General features: G+C 35.9%; 1 protein-coding gene across 7 annotated transcripts in view; it reads left to right on the top strand.

Moving 5' to 3' along the window:
* LOC111153329 (HECT and RLD domain containing E3 ubiquitin protein ligase family member 1) overlaps positions 1-24186 on the top strand; it is a 169107-nt gene that overhangs the window by 20616 nt on the left and 124305 nt on the right. For all 7 annotated transcript variants that reach the window (XM_022512300.1, XM_022512298.1, XM_022512295.1 and 4 more), the window contains exons 2-8: positions 6665-7620; positions 12492-12587; positions 16065-16259; positions 17271-17582; positions 19761-19857; positions 20425-20568; positions 21637-21764. In XM_022512300.1, coding sequence (XP_022368008.1) covers positions 6691-7620; positions 12492-12587; positions 16065-16259; positions 17271-17582; positions 19761-19857; positions 20425-20568; positions 21637-21764 — 1902 coding nt within the window. In that variant the 5' untranslated portion in view covers positions 6665-6690. The remainder of the gene's footprint in view (positions 1-6664; positions 7621-12491; positions 12588-16064; positions 16260-17270; positions 17583-19760; positions 19858-20424; positions 20569-21636; positions 21765-24186) is intronic.

Below are 24186 nucleotides of genomic sequence, written 5' to 3'. Positions count from 1 at the left end.
ATATATATATATATATATATATACACACACACATAAATATATGTGTGTGTGTGTGTGTGTATATATATTTCTGGTTATGCTGACTGTAAAATCAGAAGGTACGCTTACATCAATTCCATAAATAGCAAATATGAATGCAACTTATTTAAGACTATTGGTTTATATTTTTATTTTTTTTTAAGATTTGATTTATTTATTTGAGAGAGGAGAGAGCGCAAGCAGAGAGGAGGGTGAGAGGGAGAAGTAGGGTCCCCGCTGAGCAGGGAGCCCCATGTGGGGCTCAATCCCAGGATCCTGGGATCATGACCTAAGGCAAAGGCAGATGCTTAACTGACTGAGCCACCCAGGCACTCTGGTTTATATTATTAAAGAATACTCTTGTTTCTTTAAAGTTAAGTACTATAAATGATTCTTTAAAGCCTGTTGTGGAAATAATATACCTAGTCCAACTTATTAGGGGCTCGTGGATGAGTTAATGTAACCATCCAATGTAGAGTCTGATTTAGAGTTAAAATCAAATTGAATTGCAAAAAAGTTAGTCACTTTTAGCGTGACCAATTCCTTAGATAATACAACTTCCAAACCTCTCATTATCCAGGTTACCCTCATTTTTGCTTTCACTTACATAAGCCTTTCTTTTAAGGCAGAACAAAATTTGAAATTTTGCCCAAATACTGAGTCATAGTTTGTATAGCACTGAATGATAATAGCTTTGGCATTTGATATTATAAAGTCACTTTCATTGCAAATATGTTCTTTATTCTGGGTCAGGATGAGGTAAAAGGGCAAGAATAAGATTCTCATGTACAGTCTTGAGTTTTGAAGTCTCCAGGTGAATGTGTATGTGCCTGCTACAGTGTGCTGGTGTTCAGCACGCTCCCAGAAGTCCTTACTGAGGGTCTCTGGGAGTGCAGTGCTAGCACTAGGATGATTTGTTGAGGATTGGTTCCGCTTTAGTAACTTTCTTCCCTTTGTCTAGTTCTGCCAAGATTGCAACTTCTATTTCTGTTTTGAAAACTTTGTCCTGGCGGTTCCACAGTGTAATGGTGAGCATTCTGGATTCTGAAAACTTTGTCCTGAAGGGTTTGCAGCCATCTTCCTATTTTCTGTTTCAGCTGTGTTCAGGGCAGTTGGTGAGCATGGTCATGAGAGTGTGGGACCACCCCACAGTTGCATCATGACTCTCCAAAGGGGATATGACTACTTAGAGCTAAATACTTTTGAGTTTTGATATTTATTTATTCTGTAATCAACTACCTCACTGTGATAACAATTTCTAGAATACTATATGATACTTATTTTTTTGTTCAATTGCATTATTGATAAAAGCGGTAAAAGTGGGCACTTGTATTTGACTCTAGGAACCAGTGCTGCCAGTGTTTTTCTTCTGTTTTGTGATATAAAATTTTTAATAATTTAAAAAGGAAACCTTTATTCTTGCCTTATTATTAGATTTTTATTAGGAATGGATGCTGTATTTTATCAGCTGTTTTTTAAACATCTCACAATATAACATGGATTTTGTTAATGATAATAGATTTGCTCTGTTGCTCCATCATTATATTCCTCAAATAAACCCATTCAACATGTCACATGTTAACCTTTTAATATACAGTTCCACTTTGCTTGCTAATATTTTAGTTGTGGACTTTTATAACTACCTTTATAGGGCAGCATTACAATTGTATTTTTTGTGCTTTGTTGAGTTTTGATATTACTTTATTGGCTACTTAAGAAGAGCAAAGACTCTTTCCTCAATGCCCTGAGACATTTACAGTAGTTTTAAAAATTGTCTGTTTCCTGAAGGCATAAAAAGATTTCTTTCTTCAAACATCCACAGCTTGGTTTTTGTTGTTAGTTTGTTTAAACCTCATTACTGATATATTTCACTAGTATCCTAACCATGTTATTCTGTCTCTCTAATTTACTGTAAATTACTAGCCAGTTGGTTTTCTTCAAATGCAGCCTTCATTAAGAACTTATGAAATACCAGACACTGTGCTAGGTGCATTGTGGAATTTTCATCTTCCATATTATCAGTTTTGTCTCATTGTAGATTATAGAACTAAAAGGGAAGTCATTGGCTCATTAAATTTTTTTCTCACATTCTAAACTCAGGTTCTTTTTCTTACGATTTTATATGAACATTTTTATGTTTTCTAGTTGTTCTGATTCATTTCTGTTTAAATACTCTTGACTTTCTTTCCTGAATTTCCCTGAATTCACATTTTGATGAATCTGGAATGGCATCTTATAATTTTTTTTGATCCATCAAAATCATTCTTGATGTATATTTGTTTGTATATTTCTTGTATATTTGTGCACTGTTGATTCTATCTTCTTTTGGCAACATATCCAAGTTCATTTTGGTGAAGTACTTCCTGCCATGCTCATTTTCTTTTTAAAAATAATTTATTGAGTCAGAATTCACATAACACATAATTAACCATTTTAAAGTGAATCATTATTTGTATTTAGTGCATTCACAGTATTTGCAACCACCATCTCTGTCCAGTTCCAAAACATTTTCAATTACTCTAAAGTAAAACACCTCCTACATTAAGCATTAAGCAGTTTCTCCCTATTTTCCCACTAGCTCCTGACCTACAACTACTAACTTTTTTTTTTTTTTTTTTTTGGTTTCTATTCATTTGCCAGTTCTGAACATTTCATATAAATAAAATCATACAGTGTGTGTGACCTGGCTTCTTCACTTAGTGTGTTTACAAGGTTCAGTCATGTTATAGCATATATTAGTACTTCATTCCTTTTTATGGCTGAATAATATTCCATTATATAAATAACAGAACATTTTGTTTATTCATCTATTGATGAATTTGATGATGGTGACATTTGGGTTGGTTTTTACTTTTCCATTATTATAAGTAATACTGTTACTGAATGTTCCTGTACACGTTTTCCTGTGTACATACATTTTCAGTTCTCTTGAGTTTAGACATAGGACTGGAATTGGTGGGTCACATGGTAACTTTTATGTTTAACTTTTTGAGGAACAGGCAAATTTCCATTTCTGTCTTTTCATTCATATTTATAATACTGAGTATCTTATGTTTTATCTTTTTCTTCCCTTGATTAGGTTAGCTGATCAACCCCCCCACTAAGAATCACCTCTGAAATTTAGATATGAATCCTATTATTTTTTTGTCTCTCTTATTCATCAGTTACTGCTATATTTATTACTCACTTTTTAAGCTTATTTTTTTCTAATACTGAATTGAATTATTCATTGAAGTCTTACTTAGAAATGAAGTATTTTAAGTCTTTGTAGATTGCTTTTGGTCAATTTTGGCTACATTTTGTTGATAAATAATGTTTTTTATATACTTTTCTAGAAATTGTGAAATCCTTTTTTTTCTTCCCCTTTTTGTTTAAAAAATTGTAGAAGAGCATTTCTAAAAATTTGACTTTTTCTGTGTTTTGGTTTCCTTTATTTAAAAATGGAGTTTTCAGATTTGGTTTGGTAACAAATGCACATATATGAAATTCAGAAGGTCATGCAGTGTAAATTAAGTATCTTTCCTATTGGATATCCAAAAGATATCCAAATGATCAATAAATATAAAATGTTCAGATTTATTAGTAATTGGGAAAATTGAAATTAGTGCAACATCGTATGCCTTTACAGCTATCAAACTTGCAAAATTAAAAAGAACAAAAATTACGTATGGGTTGCCGGAAGGGAGGTAAATAAGGTACTCTAATATCCTCTGCACAATGTGGTGTTTTTGTTTTTGTTTTTGTCTTTTTTAAACAATGTGGGGCTTGAACTCACAACCCTGAGATAAGAGTTGAGCTGATATCAAGAGTGGGATGCTTAACTAACTCAACCACCCAGGTTCCCCTCCCCTGCACAATGTTGAATAATTACTAAATGAAGTGGGAGGAGGCTTAGGTTTTGTTTTCCCCTTCCCAAGTACATACTTTCTGAGTATCTAATGAAGATAATTAAGCATAGTAATGATAATCTTGAGAAGAGAAGTGTCATCAGATTTTATATTTAGAATTTAATAAGGCATATTGACAAATAGGAAACTCCTTTTTTTTTTTTTTAAAGATTTTATTTATTTATTTGACAGAGAGAGAGGTCACAAGTAGGCAGAGAGGCAGACAGAGAGAGAGGGGAAAGCAGGCTCCCCACCGAGCCGAGAGCCGGATGCGAGGCTCAATCCCAGGACCCTGGGACCATGACCTGAGCCGAAGGCAGAGGCCCTAACCCACTGAGCCACCCAGGCGCCCAGGAAACTCCTTTTAATTAGTCTAGGATCACTATCACTTGAGCTCTTTCTTGAAGATTACCTATATCATGACAATAAAATGCCCTTCAGTATTTGAGGATTTTTTTAGTACGAACTGTTATGACTTCCATTCTGCAGACTTAGTCCCCACCTCCCTTGCAATAATTTATGATGAAAAATCTCAAAAATGGGGCACCTGGGTGGCCCAGTGGGTTAAAGCCTCTGCCTTTGGCTCAGGTCATGATCCCAGAGTCCTGGGATTGGCCCCGCATCGGGCTCTGCTCAGCAGGAGGCCTGCTCCCCCCCGCCCCCCGCTTCTCTGTCTGCCTCTCTGCCTACTTGTGATCTCTGTCAAATAAATAAATAAAATCTTTAAAAAAGAAAAAAAGATTATTCCCTGCCCTTAAAAAAAAAATCTCAAATATATGGCCAAGTTGAAAGATTATTAAATGAATTGATATATACTCACCACTGAGATTCTGCCATTAGTCTTTTAATATTTTTGTTTTACCGCATACCTATTCATATATATGGATATGTATAAAGATATATTACACATCAATGCATTTTTTTTGACCCATTACAAAATAAATTATAGTTATCAGTATACTTCTCCCCAAATATACTTCTATTTGCATATCAAATAGAGTTCACTATTTACTGAGGTAAAAGTCACATTCAGTGAAATGTAAAAATCTTAAATGTGTGTTTATTGAGTTTTGATAAATGCATATGCCTGGGTAATTCAATATTATCATCACCCTAGGAAATTCCTTCATGTTCCTTCCCAGGTTATTCATGTGCTCACCTTCTAGGGGAAACCATATTTTTATTTAAGTCTTTTTATGGACCTGTGTTTTCTTCTGGGCAAACCCCTAGGAGAACAATGGTTGGGTCATTGAGTAGAGATTAGTTTTAGTTTTATAAGAAAACTATTAGTTTAGTTTTTAAGAAACTACCAGTGCTTTTTCCCATTCACAGTCCTGCAAATAATTTGTGAGAGTTTCAGTTGCTCTACATTCTTGCTAAGATTTGGTGTTGTCAGTCTTTTTTTTTTTTTTTTTTTTTTTTTTTTTTTTTTAATTTGTTTGACAGACAGAGATCACAAGTAGGCAGAGAGGCTGGCGGGGGCGGGGAGGGAAGCAGGCTCCCTCCCGATGCGGGGCTCGATCCCAGGAACCTGAGATCATGACCTGAGCTGAAGGCAGAGGCTTTAACCCACTGAGCCACCCAGGCGCCCCTCTATTTGTGTTTTTAATGTGCATTTTCTGATGAATAATGATGTTGAGAACTTTTCTTGTACTTATTGGCCATTCATATATCTGCAGTGAAGTTTTGTTCAGTCTTTTGACCATTTTGAAAATTAAATTGTCTTTTTATTACTGAGTTGTAGTTCTTTATGTACCTTGGATGCCAGTCCTTTGTGACTATTTCATCCCATAGGACTTAGTTTTTAAGTATTTTTTTTTCCTTAATGTTCCATTAGCCACTTCATAGTACATCATTAGTTTTTGATGTAGTGTTCAATGATTCATTAGAGTACTTTTTTTAAAAACAAATTCTTACGTTGTATTTACTATGTGTTGGAATACAGCAGTAAACAAAATATACAAAAACATTTCTGCCCTTTTGGAGTCACTGTGGTTCCTCCATATAGCCATGGAGACTAGCAGGAAGGTTCCTTCAGTGATCCAAGAGATGATGGCTTGGGGTACGGTTTTAGCAACGAAGGGGGTGAGAACTGTTTGGATTCTGGATGTATTTGAAAGTAGTACTGCCTAATTTGGAGTGTAAGAAGGAGAAATTAGTGGTGACTCTCAAGGTTTTTGGCGAAAGGAGCTAGAAGGATAGAGTTGCCATTTATTGACATGAGGAGGTCTACAGGAACAACAGATTTGGATGGTCATTGGTGGATTAGGAATTCAGTTTTGAGTATGTTGAGATGCCTATTAGATATCTATATGGCAAAGTCAAGTGGGCAATTGTATATATGAGTATGGAATTCAGGGGGGAGGTCTGGGTGGAAGATAGGAATTTGGGGGTGATCAGCATGTAAAACCCACTGTTATATTGACAGTGGGACCAGAATCAGAAGGGAAAAGGTATGCAAATTACTAATTTTATAATAAACTTTATGTGGGGTTAATTTTAGGTTTACACAAAAGTTGCAAAAATTATACAGAGTTCCCATATGTGTCCTTCACCATTTTTCCTTAATATTAGCATCTTATAACTATAGTACATTTATGAAAGCTAAAATACTAACATTGGTATATTCCTGTTAATTGAAGTGCAGACTTTGTTTCACCAGTTTGAAATCGCTAATTGTAAGTGTAAGGTGGAGGTTCAGAAACATTTTGTGAATCATCTATATAAGTTTTTGACTGCTTTTTCATCCCCCTTTGTAGAACTAATGGCTGAAGAGTAAACCAACATGGCAACTATGGTTCCACCAGTGAAACTGAAGTGGCTTGAACACCTCAACAGCTCCTGGATTACAGAGGATAGTGAATCTATTGCTACAAGAGAGGGAGTTGCTGTTCTGTATTCTAAACTGGTCAGCAATAAAGAAGTAGTACCTTTGCCCCAACAAGTTTTGTGCCTCAAAGGACCACAGTTGCCAGACTTTGAACGTGAGTCTCTTTCAAGTGATGAGCAGGACCACTATTTGGATGCCCTTCTTAGCAGCCAGCTAGCACTAGCAAAGATGGTATGTTCAGATTCCCCATTTGCTGGGGCACTTCGGAAACGACTCCTTGTACTCCAGCGTGTCTTTTATGCACTTTCTAATAAATACCATGACAAAGGCAAAGTGAAACAGCAGCAGCATTCCCCAGAGAGCAGCTCTGGTTCAGCAGATGTCCATTCTGTTAGTGAACGTCCCCGGTCAAGCACTGATGCACTTATAGAAATGGGTGTTCGAACTGGTCTAAGCTTATTATTTGCACTTCTGAGACAAAGCTGGATGATGCCTGTGTCAGGACCTGGTCTTAGTCTTTGCAACGACGTTATTCATACTGCAATTGAAGTTGTCAGCTCTTTGCCACCATTATCTTTAGCAAATGAAAGCAAGATTCCTCCGATGGGTTTGGACTGCTTATCACAAGTGACAACATTTCTTAAAGGAGTAACTATTCCCAATTCTGGTGCAGACACTTTAGGTCGCAGATTAGCTTCTGAGCTGCTACTTGGTTTAGCAGCCCAGCGAGGCTCTTTGCGGTATCTTCTTGAATGGATAGAAATGGCTTTGGGAGCTTCAGCGGTTGTAAATTCCATGGAGAAAAGCAAACTACTATCAAGCCAGGAAGGAATGATCAGCTTTGACTGCTTTATGACTATATTAATGCAGATGAGGCGTTCTTTGGTATGTACTATAAATTTATCTTTAACTTAATCTGTAATAAACCATTTCATTCCTCTTTTGACTTCTTTTATTTACTGCTCCCCAGTACCAGGAGTTGGGAAGGAAGAGAGGTAACTTTTGTTGTGTGCCTACTACCAACCAGGTGCTTTATATGCACTGTCTGAGTCAATTATCATGTTAATATGTGAGGTCGATATTATTGATCCTTATCTTAAGGATAAAGAAACTGTGGTAGTTATCCTAAATTTACACATCTATTTGGCAAAAGAACTGGAAGTAAAACATACACTAATTAAGCACTTATGGGGCAGATGGCTGTGTAACTAAAACTAATTCTTACAACCCCAAGTCTGTATGCAAAGCCCATGTTTTTTCTGACTACTGTATATGGCTTTTACTGTATTTGTGTTAGGTTGATTTTTCCTGTGAAGGCCTACCTTGAAGTTTATAAACTATAGTAAGGAAGTAGCAAAATATAAGTTTATATTGTTGGATTTCTACTTTTCTTTACATTTACCTCTTTTGTTCTGGGACAAACACACCTATAACCACACCTCCATAGCCTCTGTGGTTATACTCTATAATACAGCTCTTTATTGTGATGAGGGTACTCCAGAAAACTAGATTGCTTTCCACAGAATTCTGGATCTATTCTGGGGAAGAATCTTGGATATTTGATTTAGTTTAGCTCTCCTAAAGTCATCATAGGCCTATATTAGATTGAATTTAATTAAATCTCAGATTGGCTTTAGGGGAAAGGAATGGTTATTAATTGAATTTTACGTTTATTATTCCTTCTTACACAGTAAGTGATAGAGTCTAATACTCTTGGTCTCCACAACCCACTTTTTTTTTTTTTTTAAGATTTTATTTATTTATTTGACAGAGATCACAAGCAGGCAGAGAGAGAGGAGGAAGCAAGCTCCCTGCTGAGCAGAGAGCCCCATGTGGGGCTCGATTCCAGGACCCTGGGATCCTGACCTGAGCTGAAGGCAGAGGCTTTAACCCACTGAGCCACTCAGGCGCCCGAACCCACGTTTTTTATACTTTACAGTGTTGTCTGAGAATTCAGAAAATAGGTATATCCTCTCCCAGTACTCTGGACTCCAACCCTGCCTTAAGTTTCTCTACCCTGAACAACTGGGACAAAGCTTACCCCAAGCTGAAAGTTAAAGGGAAAGACACATAACCGTCAACTGAGTACCTGATGTAAGGCCTAACAAAAATGAGTTCAATCCTTTATTTTTATTTACTTGTGTGATTCTTAACCTTCACTAATGATACACATGCAGTAATGGTGTTTGAATGGGAGTGCACAAAATACTCATTAACATATTTAAATAAAGAGAGGGAAATAATGTCAATGTATATCTCTGAATTCTGAAAGAATAAACAATAATAAAAACACCATTGCCCTTTGATGTCAGCAGGTGTTTATTTAACACTGTGTGCCAGATACTGTTTGGCACTGAGTTTAAAAGGTAAATGAGTGGCGCCTGGGTTGCTCAGTTAGTTTAGTGTCTGCCTTCAGCTCAGGTCATGATGCCAGGCTTCTGGGATTGAACCCCGCATCGCATTGGGCTCTCTGCCTAGCCGGAAGCCTGCTTCTCCCTCTCCCTCTGCTTGCCGCTCCCCCTGGTTGTGCTCGCTCTAAGAAATATATAAAATCTTAAAACAAAAACAAAAATGAAAAAGAAACGGTAAATGAGCTTTGTAGCATCCATGCCTTCAGCCAGCTCAGAGTTTAAAGAAAGACAGATACACAGACATTTCAAATAAATGATAATGGGCTGTAGTAGAGATCTGCAGTAGGAGGAGGTGGTGAGACACAGGAAGAGAACTGGAGGGAAGGGGCAGAAAATGTCTTGTGGAGGAATGATCCCTGAGCTTAGTTGAAAAGTAGAAGGAGTTTGCCTGCAAACATGGAAGTGTGTGAGTGTGGGGAGTTGGAGAAGTTTTGGATGAGAGGACCAGAGTTCACAAGGTGACCAAGGTGTAGGAGAGCAACCCCCTGGATGGATGGATGGGGTAGAATGGGATGAGGTGAAGGCAGGGCCTTGTATCTCGTACTGTGGGGTGTTGAGACTCATTCCTGTAGGCAGCGGGGAGTCACTGAAGCAATTTTAAGTAGTGTAAAACCAGATAGCAAGAATATATGGAAATGTACTCCATCTAGTCTTATGTCCTTGTCAGAATATCTTAAAAAGACAAATGTGGAAAAAAAAAAAAAAGGTTTACCATTATTTTTGATGATAGGTGCTTAAGAGAGGGAGGTAATTAAATGACGACCTATGAAACCATGAATTTATGTTATTTTAATTGCCACTTATTTTTAGACCATTGAAATTCCTATGTTAACAGTTTATAAAGTTATACATTTAATGTACTGTATTTTCCAAAATTTGGGGGGTTTTTTTGTGCTTGCTTCGGCAGTACATATACAAAATTTTGTTTTTTAAAAATGCCTAGGTATAGTATTATTTTCTTTTTGACATTAAGAATTCTGTGTACAGATTGGGTTTTAGAGATATCTTTAATCCTTACTGACTGTGGCGGCATAGTCTTACCTTTAACTACATTATCCTCTAACTTTGTCCTTGAAGGCTATGTTCCAGGAACCCCAGTAGAAACCTGAAAGTGCAGATAGTACCAAACCTTATATGTACTATGGTTTTTCCCATACACATATACCTCTGATAAAGTTTAATTTATAAAGTAGGCACAGTAAGAGATTAACAGTGACAATAAAATAGAGTAATTATACCAATATGCTGTAATAAAAGTTATGTAAATGTCATTTCTCTTTCAAAATATCTTACTGTACTGCACTCACCCTTCTTGTGATGATGTGAAATGATAAAATGCCGATGAGATCAAGATGAAGTGGGGTGAATGAATTGGCATTATGACCTAGTGTTAAGCTATTACTGACCTTCTGATTAAATGTCAGAAAAAGGAGCATCTGCTTCTGGACTGCTATTGACCTTGGGTAGCTAAACCACACAAAGTGAAACTGGATTTGGGGGGTGGGGAGTACTATATTGACCGTATTGGGCAGAACAGAAGTGAGTGACGGTGTTTGAAGGATGTTTTATTGGTTTGGTATTTTTAAATTGAGCAAGAATTTATTAAAGATTTCTTGTATTTTCTTTCTCTGTTCATGTGATGCAAATTAATAATCACTGCTACCAGTTTATTTTCTTACTGTGTATTACAAATTATGCTAAGCATGTTTTGTACATAACTCTAATCTTCCCAATAGCCCTAAGTAATATCAGCATTATTCCTGTCTAAGAATAAGGAGACTTATCCTTCATTCACACATCCAGTAAGTGATGTGGCCTGGATTTAAACCCGCGTCTGTCTGTCACTCAAAACTTCATGCAGTTTTCAACATTTCCTTCCATACTGTAGAAAAGCATGAAAAAGGGGATTATGATGGCTCTGGTGCCAGCTCCCAGGATGGCATAGCAGGCTGTTGTTCCACATCTACTTTTGATTTGGTGATCACTAGAGATGGCCTTTTAAATATTGGAGCCACAGATTACAATTGTTTTTCTCAGAAGTATTGTACAACTAGTTATGGAATTTGCAGAGTCTGTACCCCTGAGTATTTGCTGGTATGGCAATACCTTGTATGTCCAGTACTAGTTCATTTTGAACACTTAGCTTCTGGTATGACTCCACACCTACACGTGGCTCTCTTTAGCCTTACTACTCAAAAAGTGAGCCTCAGATGGCAGCACTGGCATATCCTGGGAGCTTGTTGGAAACGCAGAACCTTAGGCCCCATCTATATTTACTGAATTGGAATCTGTATTTTAATAGTCTCTAGATAATTTATGTCCACATTAAAATTTGAGAAACACAACCTTAGATAAAAAGAAAAATTGATTTGGCAGTAGCAGGTTAGTACCTGATAAACTAGCCATGAATTAAATAGCCAACATATACATTTGTTTCATTTCTTCAGAATCATGTTAATTAAAGTAGTTTGAACTGATAAAATCGTATAATCTTAGGATTAGATGGGATCTTATAGGCATCTAGTCCAATCTCCCTTCCATAGTAGAAGATAAACTTTTTTATGGTATATCTGCCAGTTCATCATTTAGAATATAAATATTTTTACAGTATAGTATCCATTGAAAAGAGCCACTGATGAAAATTTCATGATTACAGGATTGCTAAATCAGAGAAGGAACTTGACATTTGTGATCTAAAGATTTAAGGATTTGGAAATTTGAAGGAGGAGTGAGATCAAGTTCACTTTCTGCTTTGTCATTTGTCAATGACAGTGATTTCTGGTCACAGCCGTTGGCCCCTATTCTGGAGAGTCCCAGAACGGTGCTATGATTCCTCATCTGTGATAGGAAAAAGATGCTTTGTTGCTGGAGTAGTCAGGTAGCTACATGAATTGAATTGTGGGCCTTCAGTTTTACTGAAACTAAGAAGGGAGGAATGGACTTTCTGCTGCTCTGGTCAAGGTCATCACTCAAGCTGGCTATGTTCTACTTGCCTGTATCCTCAGGGACAGGTGGGCAAGGCAGCTCCAGGAGAGTAGAATATTTCCTGGGGGCTCCTTTATTGGATATTGGCCACCCAAAGAACATGTAATTGGCAAAATTCTGCCTCCTTGTCTGTTTCTAGGCAAGCCCTATGTTGAAGAAACAGTCACTGAGGGATTGACACTTAATTTACTGTTTCACTCAATAGCTCCATCTTTTGTAACACTTCTGTGTAAAAGTTGGTTTCATGACCTAATGTTAGGATTTGATCTTAGCATGCATACTCACATATACAGTTCCTCAGATACTTCCGTGGAATATTTAAGTAATTTTAATATGTATGTTTCTCTCCTGAAACTGTAGGGTTCATCTGCTGATCGGAGTCAGTGGAGGGAACCAACCAGAACATCTGATGGCTTATGCTCACTCTATGAGGCAGCTTTATGTCTCTTTGAAGAGGTATGTAATAACCATGGCTTTTACATTTAAAATTACTTTGTATTAAAATGCTATAGCATGAAAATAATTATTCAGTGTTTGAAAAGGATGCAGAACTAAGTAGCATCAGTGGTTGCCCCTAAAAGTGGAGCTAGGGTATCTGGCATCAGGAATGGGAAGGAGACATACTTTTCAATGTATACCCTTTTATTCATTTTGAGCTTTGTATCATGTGTAGGTAACTTTAAAAATTTTTAAATAAAAACAGATACAGAAAAATACACAATTGTCAGGCTTAACGAATTGTTATAAAATAAATATCTTTCTAATCTGTACCCAGGTAAAGAAATAAAACTACCAACCACTCTGAGTGGCTCTTTCATGTCCTGGTCTTAACCCCTGTCCTCCTCCCCTAAGCAACCACTATCCTGACTTTTAGAGTAATCACTTCCTTGCATTTCTTTTATCATTGTGTCACCCAGGTGTGTATCTCTAGACACTATGGTGCAGTCTTGCCTATTTAAAAAAAAAAAAAAAAAAGTCTTTTAACTCTCTTAATCTATAGGTTCCCCTCCATTTTTTTCTTTCCATCAGTGTTTTTGTTTACAACCTGGGCTTTTTGCTGATTGATTACTCATAATGCAGTTCACTGTTTATTTTCTGCAAATTGGCAGGTGGATCCAGAGGCTTATTTGATCCCTTTGGCAAGACTATACATGGTGGTGTGATGTTTTCATCAGTTTCCTTCTAGTTGTCTCTGTTATTGTGGTGTTAGCAACTCTTGATGTTTAATGATTAATTCATAGGTGGTTGGTTGCAAAATGTTGATATTTTAATTGTGTCACTCCTCTTTTGTTCATTGGAATGTTTTTATAAAGTTGATACCCTTATCAATTATTTGGTTACTCTGTTTCAGTTCATATAAGAAAGGCTGAATAAGTGCTTGATTATGTCTATCCAATTTTTAAAAATTTGAACACTGATTTTATAAACTAGTGTTCAGTTTAATGAATTGGTCTGTCATCCTCCAAAGTGGACCAGTTGATTTCATTTGAAAAATGTCATTATGAACTCATAGATTTAAACCTGTTTGAGTTTTAACCCATTAAATTATTATCTATAGTGGAGCTCATATTATTTCATCTTTGGCCAATAGTCTTTTAAGGTAGTAGTCTCTTCAGGGTGGTTCCTAAGTTCTTTTTTTTTTTTTTTTTTAAAGAGATATTTATTTGAGAAAGAGAGTGCAAGCAGGGAGAAGTGCAGACAGAAAGGAGAGAAAACTCAAGCAGAATCCCTGCTGAGTACAGAGCCCCAGATGGGGCTCAATCCCACGACCCTGAGATGATGACTTGACCCAAAACCAGGAGTTGGATGCTCAACCAACTGAGCCACCCAGGCGTCCCCTAAGTTCTTTTGATATAGGCCTAATAATCTTTCATAGCTTTCTTGCTCTGTGACACATCAAATTATTCCAGACTCATCTGTCTGCATCTGCTTATATTTTGGAGTTATTGGAGGTACCTTGTCACCTAGTTTTGTTGTGAATGTTAAGTGTGGACTTGAAGTTTGGCCATGTAGTTGTTCTGTGTAGTGAATCAGTGTGTTTAGAAAATGTCATTGCTGCTGCTGTTATCTTCCTGGATTTCTGCCCTGCCCCAGCTCCAGTTTTTAAACACACATTTCTAAGCCCTATAAGTAATTTTTTTTCTATCTTGCTTATTTTGGGGGGAATGTGGAGTGGAGGAGAGCTGGGATTTATCATAAAACTTATTATAGTAATAGATCTTCAGATTAAAAAATTCTAACACTCTTGGCCCACTACCCTCTTTTGTCTCCAGCAAAATTTCAGATCTCTTATTAGGGACTGGCAGCCTTCACTTACGTGTATTTTGTGTTTCCTCATAACCATCCTTATGTTACCTGGAGAATGTTGAACACATAAGTCATTCTGTCGTTTTGGATGATTATGACTAAATGATTCTGACTAAAATTATTCTATTCCCTTCCATTTAATGGGCTTTTGAAGATTGACTTTTGAAGGTTTTCCTTCTCCTGTTTTGGTTGAGCAAAAAAAAACAAAACAAACAAAAAAACACAAAACACTATAAGACAGACAAAAAAATTGGCAACAGCTGCAGTCAGAGTTAATATATATATATATTTTTAAGTACTCTATTCACCCAGCGTGGGGCTCTGACTCACGACCCTACCAGAGTCATATGCTCTACTGACTGAGCCAGCCAGGTGCCCCAGAGTTAGTATTTTTATTACATAGAGTTCGTATAAGCCAGTTAAAAATCCATTAAGCCCTGCTAAGTAAATGGGCAAAAGTTAGTGGTAAACAAAGAAATAGAAAAACTTTAGTTCTGTTATAATAACAAAATGTCAAGTTAAAATAATGCATCCTCTTTGATCCCACTTAAGCCTTTGCAAAAAATTAAAAGCATAATATGTGTTATTGGTATGGATGCAGTGAGACTAGTACTCTCGTATAGAGGTATTCCTTGGTTAGGGCAATTGGAATGGCCACCCTGGGGCCTATCCTTTTGGCAGGGCTGTGGGGGGCGGCAGGTAGAGAAGTATGGTTTTTAAAAATATATTATGAATAGCAACAAACTTTACCATTATATTCAACACAGATGGTAAATAAGCAATGATTTTTATTTTATGTGTACATAAAATGTACTGCTGGTGATACATAGTAGCACCGTTTTGGAAAGCAGTTTGCTAGAGTATGTTTCAAGAATCATAAGATTGTTGTTGTTTTGGGATAGAGTAGCCTCATTTTTGAGCTTCTCTACTTAAGAAGTAATGAAAAAGGTAGTAACTATGTTCTTAGAAATGGCTTGTGTAACAAAAAGACTCTAAATGTCTTGTTTAAAAGAAAAGGGTTAAATAAACTGGGGTTTTTACATAGATGGAAAATTATCAGTTCATTCATGAAGATAAGTTAGCTGTGGAAAATTTTGTCTGACTTTTGTTTCATCACTTTTATATTTCCACCGTGTTAACTATGTTAAAGAATGTGTACATGTAAAATTCTGGAAGAATGTAGGTAAAAAAGATAACATTCATTGTATTAAGGTTATAGGATTATCAATTTTTTTTTTTTTAAGTAAGTTTTCAAAAGTTCAAGCCCCACAACCCTGAGATCAAGAGTTGCATGCTTTACTGACTGAGCCAGCCAGGCGCCCCTTCTACTTTGTTTTTTAAGGTGTTTTTTCTTTTTCCTGAAATGCTGTGTGTGCCATAATTACTAGTCAAAAAAAGTCTTGATTATGTGTCTCCTCCTCCTCATTTTTGCCACCTTTATTAGTATCTTTTGCAGGAGTATGTAGTCTAGCCATCTGCATTTAAAATTAGATGTATTCTTAAGTTATTTGAGCCGTTGAGAGTTTCAGAAATAAGGAAAATAAACAGTAATTTCAGATAACATTTATGAAAATGTCTCCACTAAGAATTTCTTGCCTATTTATTGCATATTTTTAATTTTAATAGGTTTGCAGAATGGCATCTGATTACTCAAGAACATGTGCTAGCCCAGATAGCATTCAGACTGGTGATGCACCCATTGTCTCAGAAACCTGTGAGGTTTATGTCTGGGGGAGCAACAGCAGCCATCAATTGGTGGAAGGCACGCAGGAGAAAATATTACAGCCCAAACTGGCTCCCAGTTTCTCTGATGCTCAGACTGTGAGTCCTCTACATATCTTATAAATTGGTAGATGGTTTGCTCTAAGTAGTGTTAAGAGTTTTTTTTAAATGAGTGAAGTCTCGTTTCTTTTTTTTTTTTAAAGATTTTATTTATTTATTTGACAGACAGAAATCACAGGTAGGCAGAGAGGCAGGCAGAGGGTGGGGGTGGGGGAAGCAGGCTCCCTGCTGAGCAGAGAGCCTGATGCGGGGCTCCATTCCAGGACTCTGGGATCATGACCTGAGCCGAAAGCAGAGGCTTTCACCCATTGAGCCACCCAGGCGCCCCAAGAGTCTTGTTTCTTATCTGTATTGTTTCTGTATACCATGCTATATCACTTTTTTTCATTTTAATAGGAAAAAAACCCATTTTTAGTTCATTTCCCTAGCACGGTTTCTAAGTTTCAAAAAATTAAATAGGAGCTGGATTTTTGAAAAGAATTATGAATGACGACAGACTTACCATTATATTCAGTGCAAATGGCAAATAGGACTAAGTAAAAACTGGAATTTTTCTTTTGCCAGATTGGCATTTTATTTTCTTATTATGATCACTTATTTACATTTGTAGCTACCTTTTAGTCAAGCTAGAACTTTCTATTTTTTTATTAGTTTCACTAAAACTTAGGTGTTTTTTTTTTTAAATGAGTGTAAAATATATTTTATATGGCCCTTGCCATAATGGACTCAAAGGAATTGATGGGATAATTTTATTTCTTGCTCTTCATCCACCAATTATAAGATGAGGTAAAACATTTTACTTTGTTGTTTTATTGAATCATGACTGGGTAGATATCCTGAAGAGAGAAAATATTCAGTAATTTATGCTCAACAATAAAGTCAACATGAGGAAACCATTAATAGTTTTCATAATTTTCTGTTTAATTTCTCTGTAGAATAGTGCCATATTGTGCTTTTAAAGACTTTGAACCTCTTTGATAAAACTAGCGTTAAATATTATACTCTGAGTCTTACAGAAACATTTTATTTTACTGTTCTCTTTGCTTATAGATTGAAGCTGGACAATACTGCACTTTTGTTATTTCTACGGATGGCTCTGTCAGAGCTTGCGGTAAAGGCAGCTATGGGAGACTGGGCCTTGGAGATTCTAATAATCAGTCCACTTTAAAAAAGTTAACATTTGAACCTCACAGGTCCATTAAAAAGGTTTCATCTTCTAAAGGATCTGATGGTCACACCTTAGCTTTTACAACAGAAGGAGAAGTCTTCAGTTGGGGAGATGGTGACTATGGGAAACTGGGACATGGAAATAGTTCAACACAGAAATATCCCAAGCTTATTCAGGGCCCTCTGCAGGGAAAGGTATGTGCTTTCTTTTTGTATTTAAAAATAATTAGATGTGCTGTGCTGTAAGTGATGATATCTTTCAGATTTTGATGTATTCTTTCTAAAGTTACCCTCACTCCCAAATCCTTTTTATCCTTTGGATATTTGCTTTTGTGGTTTACAAAACACTTTCACATACATAATTTTAATTCTTATAACAACTTTGTTAAGGTAGTTATTACTCTCATTTCACATGAGGAAACTGAGAATCATCCATTTCACAAATACTTACAGATATTCTATCTGGAATATCTATCTTGACAGTGTATCCAGATACACTGTCCAGATACATAAGATATTTCAGTATCTTCCAAATGCCAGGCAGTGTTTTAGGCATTAGACACATAGTAGTGAACAAAACACAAGATTCTTAGTCTCATGGAACTTTTAATCTGTGGTTAGAGATGAGTAAGCACATAATTTCAAATAATAATAAAGAAAAAATTGAGTAATGTATTAGATATTAACTTGGATGGGGTGTGATATTAGATAATGGGGCCATAAAGTTGGAGGAGGTGTCATTTTAATAGAAATAAGACATTTAGAGTGGTTAACTCATTTGCTGAAGGTCACACAAATAATTAGCACCATTAGAAACTGAACCTAGATCTCCTCTTCCAATTTCTATTTTACCTTTCTTTAAAGAAGTGAAGGTATTTTCCTGCACTTATAGTTATATGCAGTTATACAGGTTCCTCTATTTTAAGATTACATTCTTGCCACAAAAGTTTTTTTATATAAGACTTTTTCAAAGTTTAAATTTTTATATTATGCCATAATTGCAAGTGGGACACTTTCCTTCATGGGAGGTTGTCTGACAAGATTGTCTATCAAATGAATTTTACTTTATTATAACTTGTAGTATTTTAACTTAGACATCAACCCCAAGCAGTGAGCTTTGGAATGTTTCACCTGACAACATCATGGGATACTTGATAAGATGCTGAATGTGGGGCTTTAAGGAAATTTTCAGGAAAATACTACTACTACTTTAAGCACCTTCTTTCTTCATTCCAATTCTTTAAACATTATATTCCTTTTAATGTCCTATTTTTTAATGGGAACTTTGCTAATTAAATATAACTTAGTATGAATATCATAAAGGAAAAAGGTTCCAAAAAGTAAACTAATAATTTTTAGATAAAAATTTTAGTAGTTTTTAGCATATTATCTAGAATGTATTAGGTGTGCAGTGTTTTTTTGTTTTTGTTTTTTTTTTAAAGATTTATTTGAGAGAGAGAGATGATGCATGAATGGGGGGGAGGGGTAGGTAGAGAAGCAGACTCCTCTATCTGAGCAGGGAGCCTGATAATGGGGCTTGATCCCAGGACCCTGAGATCATGACCTGAGCTGAAGGCAGACACTTAACTGACTGAGCCACCCAGGTGCCACATGGTGCTCAGTATTTTTTATTGAATCTAAATTTTGAATTTTCTCAAGTGAGTTCTAATTTTTGGAGATTGAAAAGAGGCAGAGTAATTTGTATAGTTTTTTTTTTTTCTGTTAAATCATTATTTTGATCAGTGGTAAAAGCTAGGAGTCATCTCCCAATTATGTTGCTGTATACTGTTAATCCCCTGATTCTACTCATCAACTCTATAGCTAATTGAGGGGTAAAGAGATACTGCTAAGAGTTTAATTAATGTAAGCTTATTACTGCTTAGATCTTCCTGCATTGGTTAATAGTAACTGTGTTTTTGAGAGTCATCCCTATTACATAATGAGTTTTTCTTGATTAGCCAGGATTGTAGGTTTTATATTAACATTATATTTAAAATTTTTTCGTTGTTCCATGAGTGTTTATTTAGCCCTGCCAGCTCTTGATTTGTGATACAGTATTCTTACAAGTGATTAGATTGATGCTTTTAGGGCTCCTGCTAACCTTTGGAGTGCCTTTGCGTGAACTAAGGAAAGTTATCTTCTCTGGGTGGAAGCTAGGTTTCGTGGCTTGGCAAACAGAGCAGAGGCTGTATTTCAGCATTTCATGACCCCAGGCACCTATCCTGGGCACACCCTCTACAACTGTATGTGGTAACTTCTGGATAAGTTGCGAATATCAGTGTCTCTGCAGTATCTGTGTGTAAGATCAAATGTGAACTACATGTTTTAGCATCTGCATGTTCTTCATCTTGGTGTGTTTTGTGTGCAATGCAGGTAGTTGTTTGTGTGTCTGCTGGGTACAGACATAGTGCTGCTGTCACAGAGGATGGTGAATTATACACATGGGGCGAAGGAGACTTTGGAAGATTAGGTAAGCTTTTTTAAAATTGAAGTTATTCTCAGAGAAAAATAGAAATGATGGTTACTGAGAAGCAGTGAGGCTAGATTTAATAGGCAAAAACCCCTGTTATTTATTTTGTTAGTTTTAGCCCAGAGGAACACAGTTTTATACAGCGAATACCTGGATTCTAGTGCTGAAATTTAAGCTGTAATTAAATCCAGCAAGTATTTACTGAGTACCTATTATGAGCAGACACCTAAGGATTTCAGGGACAAGAAAGATACCATCATAATCCTAAAATATGTGTGAAAACAAGTTGACATATGCATGGTACTAGGTATCATTAGACAAGTGCTGGGAGAAGAGCATGTATAGAATATGCTAATGATTCACTGAAGGGACTGTGGGTCTCAGTTTGAGAGCAGCCTAGATGATTGGATGGGAAGATAGATACTGGAAATGATTCTGTCTTTCAAATTGCACTTTAAAAATACCTCATTTCTGTCATTAACTTAAAATGATTATTCTGCCTGTGATGTAATGACTAAAGAAAAAGCATTAACAACATTATTCTTTGTTGTGTGTGTTTTATCCAAGGTCATGGAGACAGTAACAGCCGTAACATTCCAACATTAGTAAAAGACATTAGCAATGTTGGAGAGGTTTCTTGTGGCAGTTCACATACTATTGCTTTGTCTAAAGATGGGAGAACTGTATGGTCTTTTGGAGGAGGAGACAATGGTATGTAAAAAATTATTTATTGATAGTGTTGGGCTTGTTTTCTTGAGATTTAAAAAGATGTACTTTTCTGTTATATATGCTTATTATAGGAAAACTCTAATGATGAGTAGAAATTATAGAAATTTAAATGAACTGTTTCAACAAATGTTGCTATAGCCATTGTTAACTTACATAGATAGACCTCTAAATATATATGTATTTATATAAACATGTATGTATATTTCCACATAGATGCCTTTTTTGAAAACTAAAGCAGACATGTGTCTTAGATTTTTTATAATCTGCTGGTTTTTGTCTGACAGTTTTTAGAAAAAAAATCTTCCTATGGCTCTAAATTTGTCAGGGTAGCTCAATGTATCCCTTTATGTGATTGTAATACAACTTAAAAAAATCGGTTTACTGTTGAGTACCTACATGGTTTCCAAATATTTTTCTGTATCAAAAATTACACAATGAATGACTAAATCTTTGTCCACTTATTCACAACTTCCAGCAGTGTGAGATTGCTTATTTTTCCATGTCTTTCAATAACAAACACTTAACATTAAATCTTAAAATTAAGAGTACTTAAAAATAATTTCAATAGTGAAAATGGTATCATTTAATATTTCCTTGATTCTTAGTGAGGTTGAGTTTATATGTTGTTGGCCATTTGTTTTTCTTCTTTAGTGATTTGCTGAGTTTTCTATTTTAGTAACTATTGGCTCTGTTAAAAAATTAAAAATAAGTGGATACATATAAACTCCTTGTATTACAGCCTATTTATTAAACCAGCAAACTTGAAGTTGGAAATATGACCGTTAAAAGTAGAGAAAGAAAAACAGTTTTCCATATTTCCCTTAAAGTGGTTTTAATTGCTTGAAATTAAGAATTGAGTAGCCTGTGGGTTGTTTCTGTTTCTTTCTTGTAAATTCATTTGTTCACCTCCTTGCTGTCAGAAACAGAGTTTTGCACATCAGTTTAGTGATGGAAAGATGAGTGATATTTATCAATATGTATACTTAGGTAAAGCATAGAGGTTCTTTAAAACAAGTAAACTGTTTAACTTGAATGTGCTTTTTTTGGTAGGCAAACTTGGCCATGGAGATACTAACAGAGTGTATAAACCTAAAGTTGTTGAAGCTTTACAAGGAATGTTCATTCGCAAAGTTTGTGCTGGGAGCCAGTCTTCGCTTGCTTTAACATCAACAGGGCAGGTAGGAATAAGGGATGAGCATAAAAGGATTAAATTATTTCAGAGGAGTAGGTGACTAAAAAGTAATAATCATAATTAAACTTTAACGTTAAAAAATGCATTTTTCTTGTTAAGATTTATTTATTTGAGAGAGAGAGGTTGGGGGCGAAATAAAGACAGAAAGACAGACAGTCTTAAGCAGACTCCATGCTGAATGTAGAGGCCCATGTGGTGCTCCATCTCAGGGTCCTGAGATGATGACCTGAGCTGAAACCAAGAGTCAGATGCTTAACCGACTTCGCCGCCCAGGCTTCCCTTAAAAAAGGTAACGTTTTAAAGGCAATCTATTGAAATGAAATATTTTCTCCTGTTTGAAGAGGTAGAATATTTGCAAAGGAACCAGATTTTCTCACCTGGCCTGTGTGACCCAGATAAATCTGTCCTCAGCCCCATTCTTTGTATTAAGAGGTTTTTTAAAACCTTTTTAGCACTCAGCACCCCTTAAATTCTTTCCTAAAAATTATGGATAGTGGGAGAAAGTGTGAATAGATCTTGTTGAAACCAGTGATAGGAACTAAGAAGGCAAAAGGTGATCAAAAGAGAGGGTAAGGAGAAATTTCCATAAGGAAAAATGATGTGAGAGGGATAGGTGTTTCTAAGAAAGGGTTAGTCAGGCTTAGGATAGTCAGAACTTTAATCTCTTTATAAACTTCTGAACTTTGTTTGCATACTTTGATTTCTCTCTGTTTTTTTGTTGGTGATGCAGAGGGTCTAGGTATGGTGATAGACTAATAATAATTTTCTTCTTAAATCCATCAGCATCCACAATGAAAAAATGAGCTGACCACTCATTTTCTTACATATAGGAAACAGTTACGTGCCAGGTAGTGGTATAAAAATGTTTTCTGACTAACTCACAAGGCTGATGAACAGCAAAGCTGAAATTAGCATATAGTGTAATTATTTTGGAGAGACTAGAATGCCTTGTGTCTTAAAAAATCAAACTCAAACTATTCGTTACCCTATATTTCATTACATTAGTCATTTGTTACAGTGCTGGATACTGCCTTAAGACCTGGAACTTCTCTTTTACATCTTTTTCACTATGGGTTTTGTGGTAAGAATCTATGAATTGAAGCCAGAAGATGCTTACTTGTTTAATGTATAGCCAATAGGCAAATCGCAGACCTCCCTTGATCATCATAGGGTTCTTTTGTATGAGAGGGGTAATGATTTATGCTTTGCTTACAAATGATCATGCAGGGTAATTACATGAATTGAAAGTTTCTATAAATTACCAAGTACTGTTGAACTGTTAGTTGCTAATGATGGTAATACATTTATTATATTGAATTTCAAAGGAAATTGTGAGTTAGTTGCTATATAGAATAGTTGTATCATGAGTATGCTAAGTTATGTGAAATTAAATATACATACTTAGGAAAAAATTAAGTGAGGGAGAAATACGTTTAAATGACAGGGGTAGTTCTGTTTACCATTAAATTTGCTGAGCATGAGATGATCAACATCTGTTTTTCCCTCAGTCCTCTCAGGCCACTTCACTGCTGACTTCCCATCATATTAAGTGTAATTCTTATGTTGAAAAATACAGTATTTGTATTTTATACAACAAGGTCCCTAAATACAAGCCAAGTATTTCTTCATCTTCTGTTCAACCAGAGGAACACTGCAAGAGCAAACTCTAGCAATAGGGGTCTTATTGAGTGACAGTACTGTATTGTATTTGATGAGTGATTTAGGAGATTTTGAATTACTTTATGTATTTTTTCACCTTACTTGTCTTTAGTTGTTAATCCCTCCTTATGTATACCTTTAGTGTACTGGAATTTTCTTTCTAAAGTAGTTCTCTAGCAACTGGTACAAGTATTTGCTGCTCGCTTTCTTTCTTCCTTCCTTTCTTTCTTTGTTTCTTTGTTTCTTTTTTGCTTAAGAGGCTTAATCTCTCAGTAGTCTTTTGTGAAAGAATTACAAGACAAAAAAATTCCTGAACCCAGTAGCCTAAGGGTAAGAGTCTATATGATATTACCAGAACCCACCAATGGGGGGAAAAAAAAGTCACTCAGTTTGCTGATTGTTTTGATTTTGGGCTGCCCAACTGACAGTCATTCACCCTTTTATCTTCCTCTTCAACTCATCTTTCCCCTAAGCTTCTTAAATCAGTCGTTGGTTGTTGTAGTATTAATTAGACAAAAATGAAGATGTTCAGAGAGCTATGTTGACTACCGCTTCACATGCTTCACATGGCCCTCTTTGTAAGTGATCATTAAAATTATTATAACAATGAGGTGATGTGATTTTTAACTGAATCATAAACACCAGTTTTGTGACTTACATAATTCATTTTATATGTACACACCTTGGTCTAATAACCAAGAAATATTTGTTGAGACCCACAGAGTAGGAAACATATGAAGGAGAAGTTG

The sequence above is a fragment of the Enhydra lutris genome, unplaced genomic scaffold (assembly GCF_002288905.1).
Source record: "Enhydra lutris kenyoni isolate GAN:26980312 unplaced genomic scaffold, ASM228890v2 scaffoldscaffold31, whole genome shotgun sequence".
In the NCBI taxonomy this organism is placed as follows: Eukaryota; Metazoa; Chordata; class Mammalia; order Carnivora; family Mustelidae; genus Enhydra; species Enhydra lutris.
The sequence above is the reverse complement of the archived record's forward strand: the minus strand, read 5'-3'. Positions and strand labels throughout refer to the sequence as shown.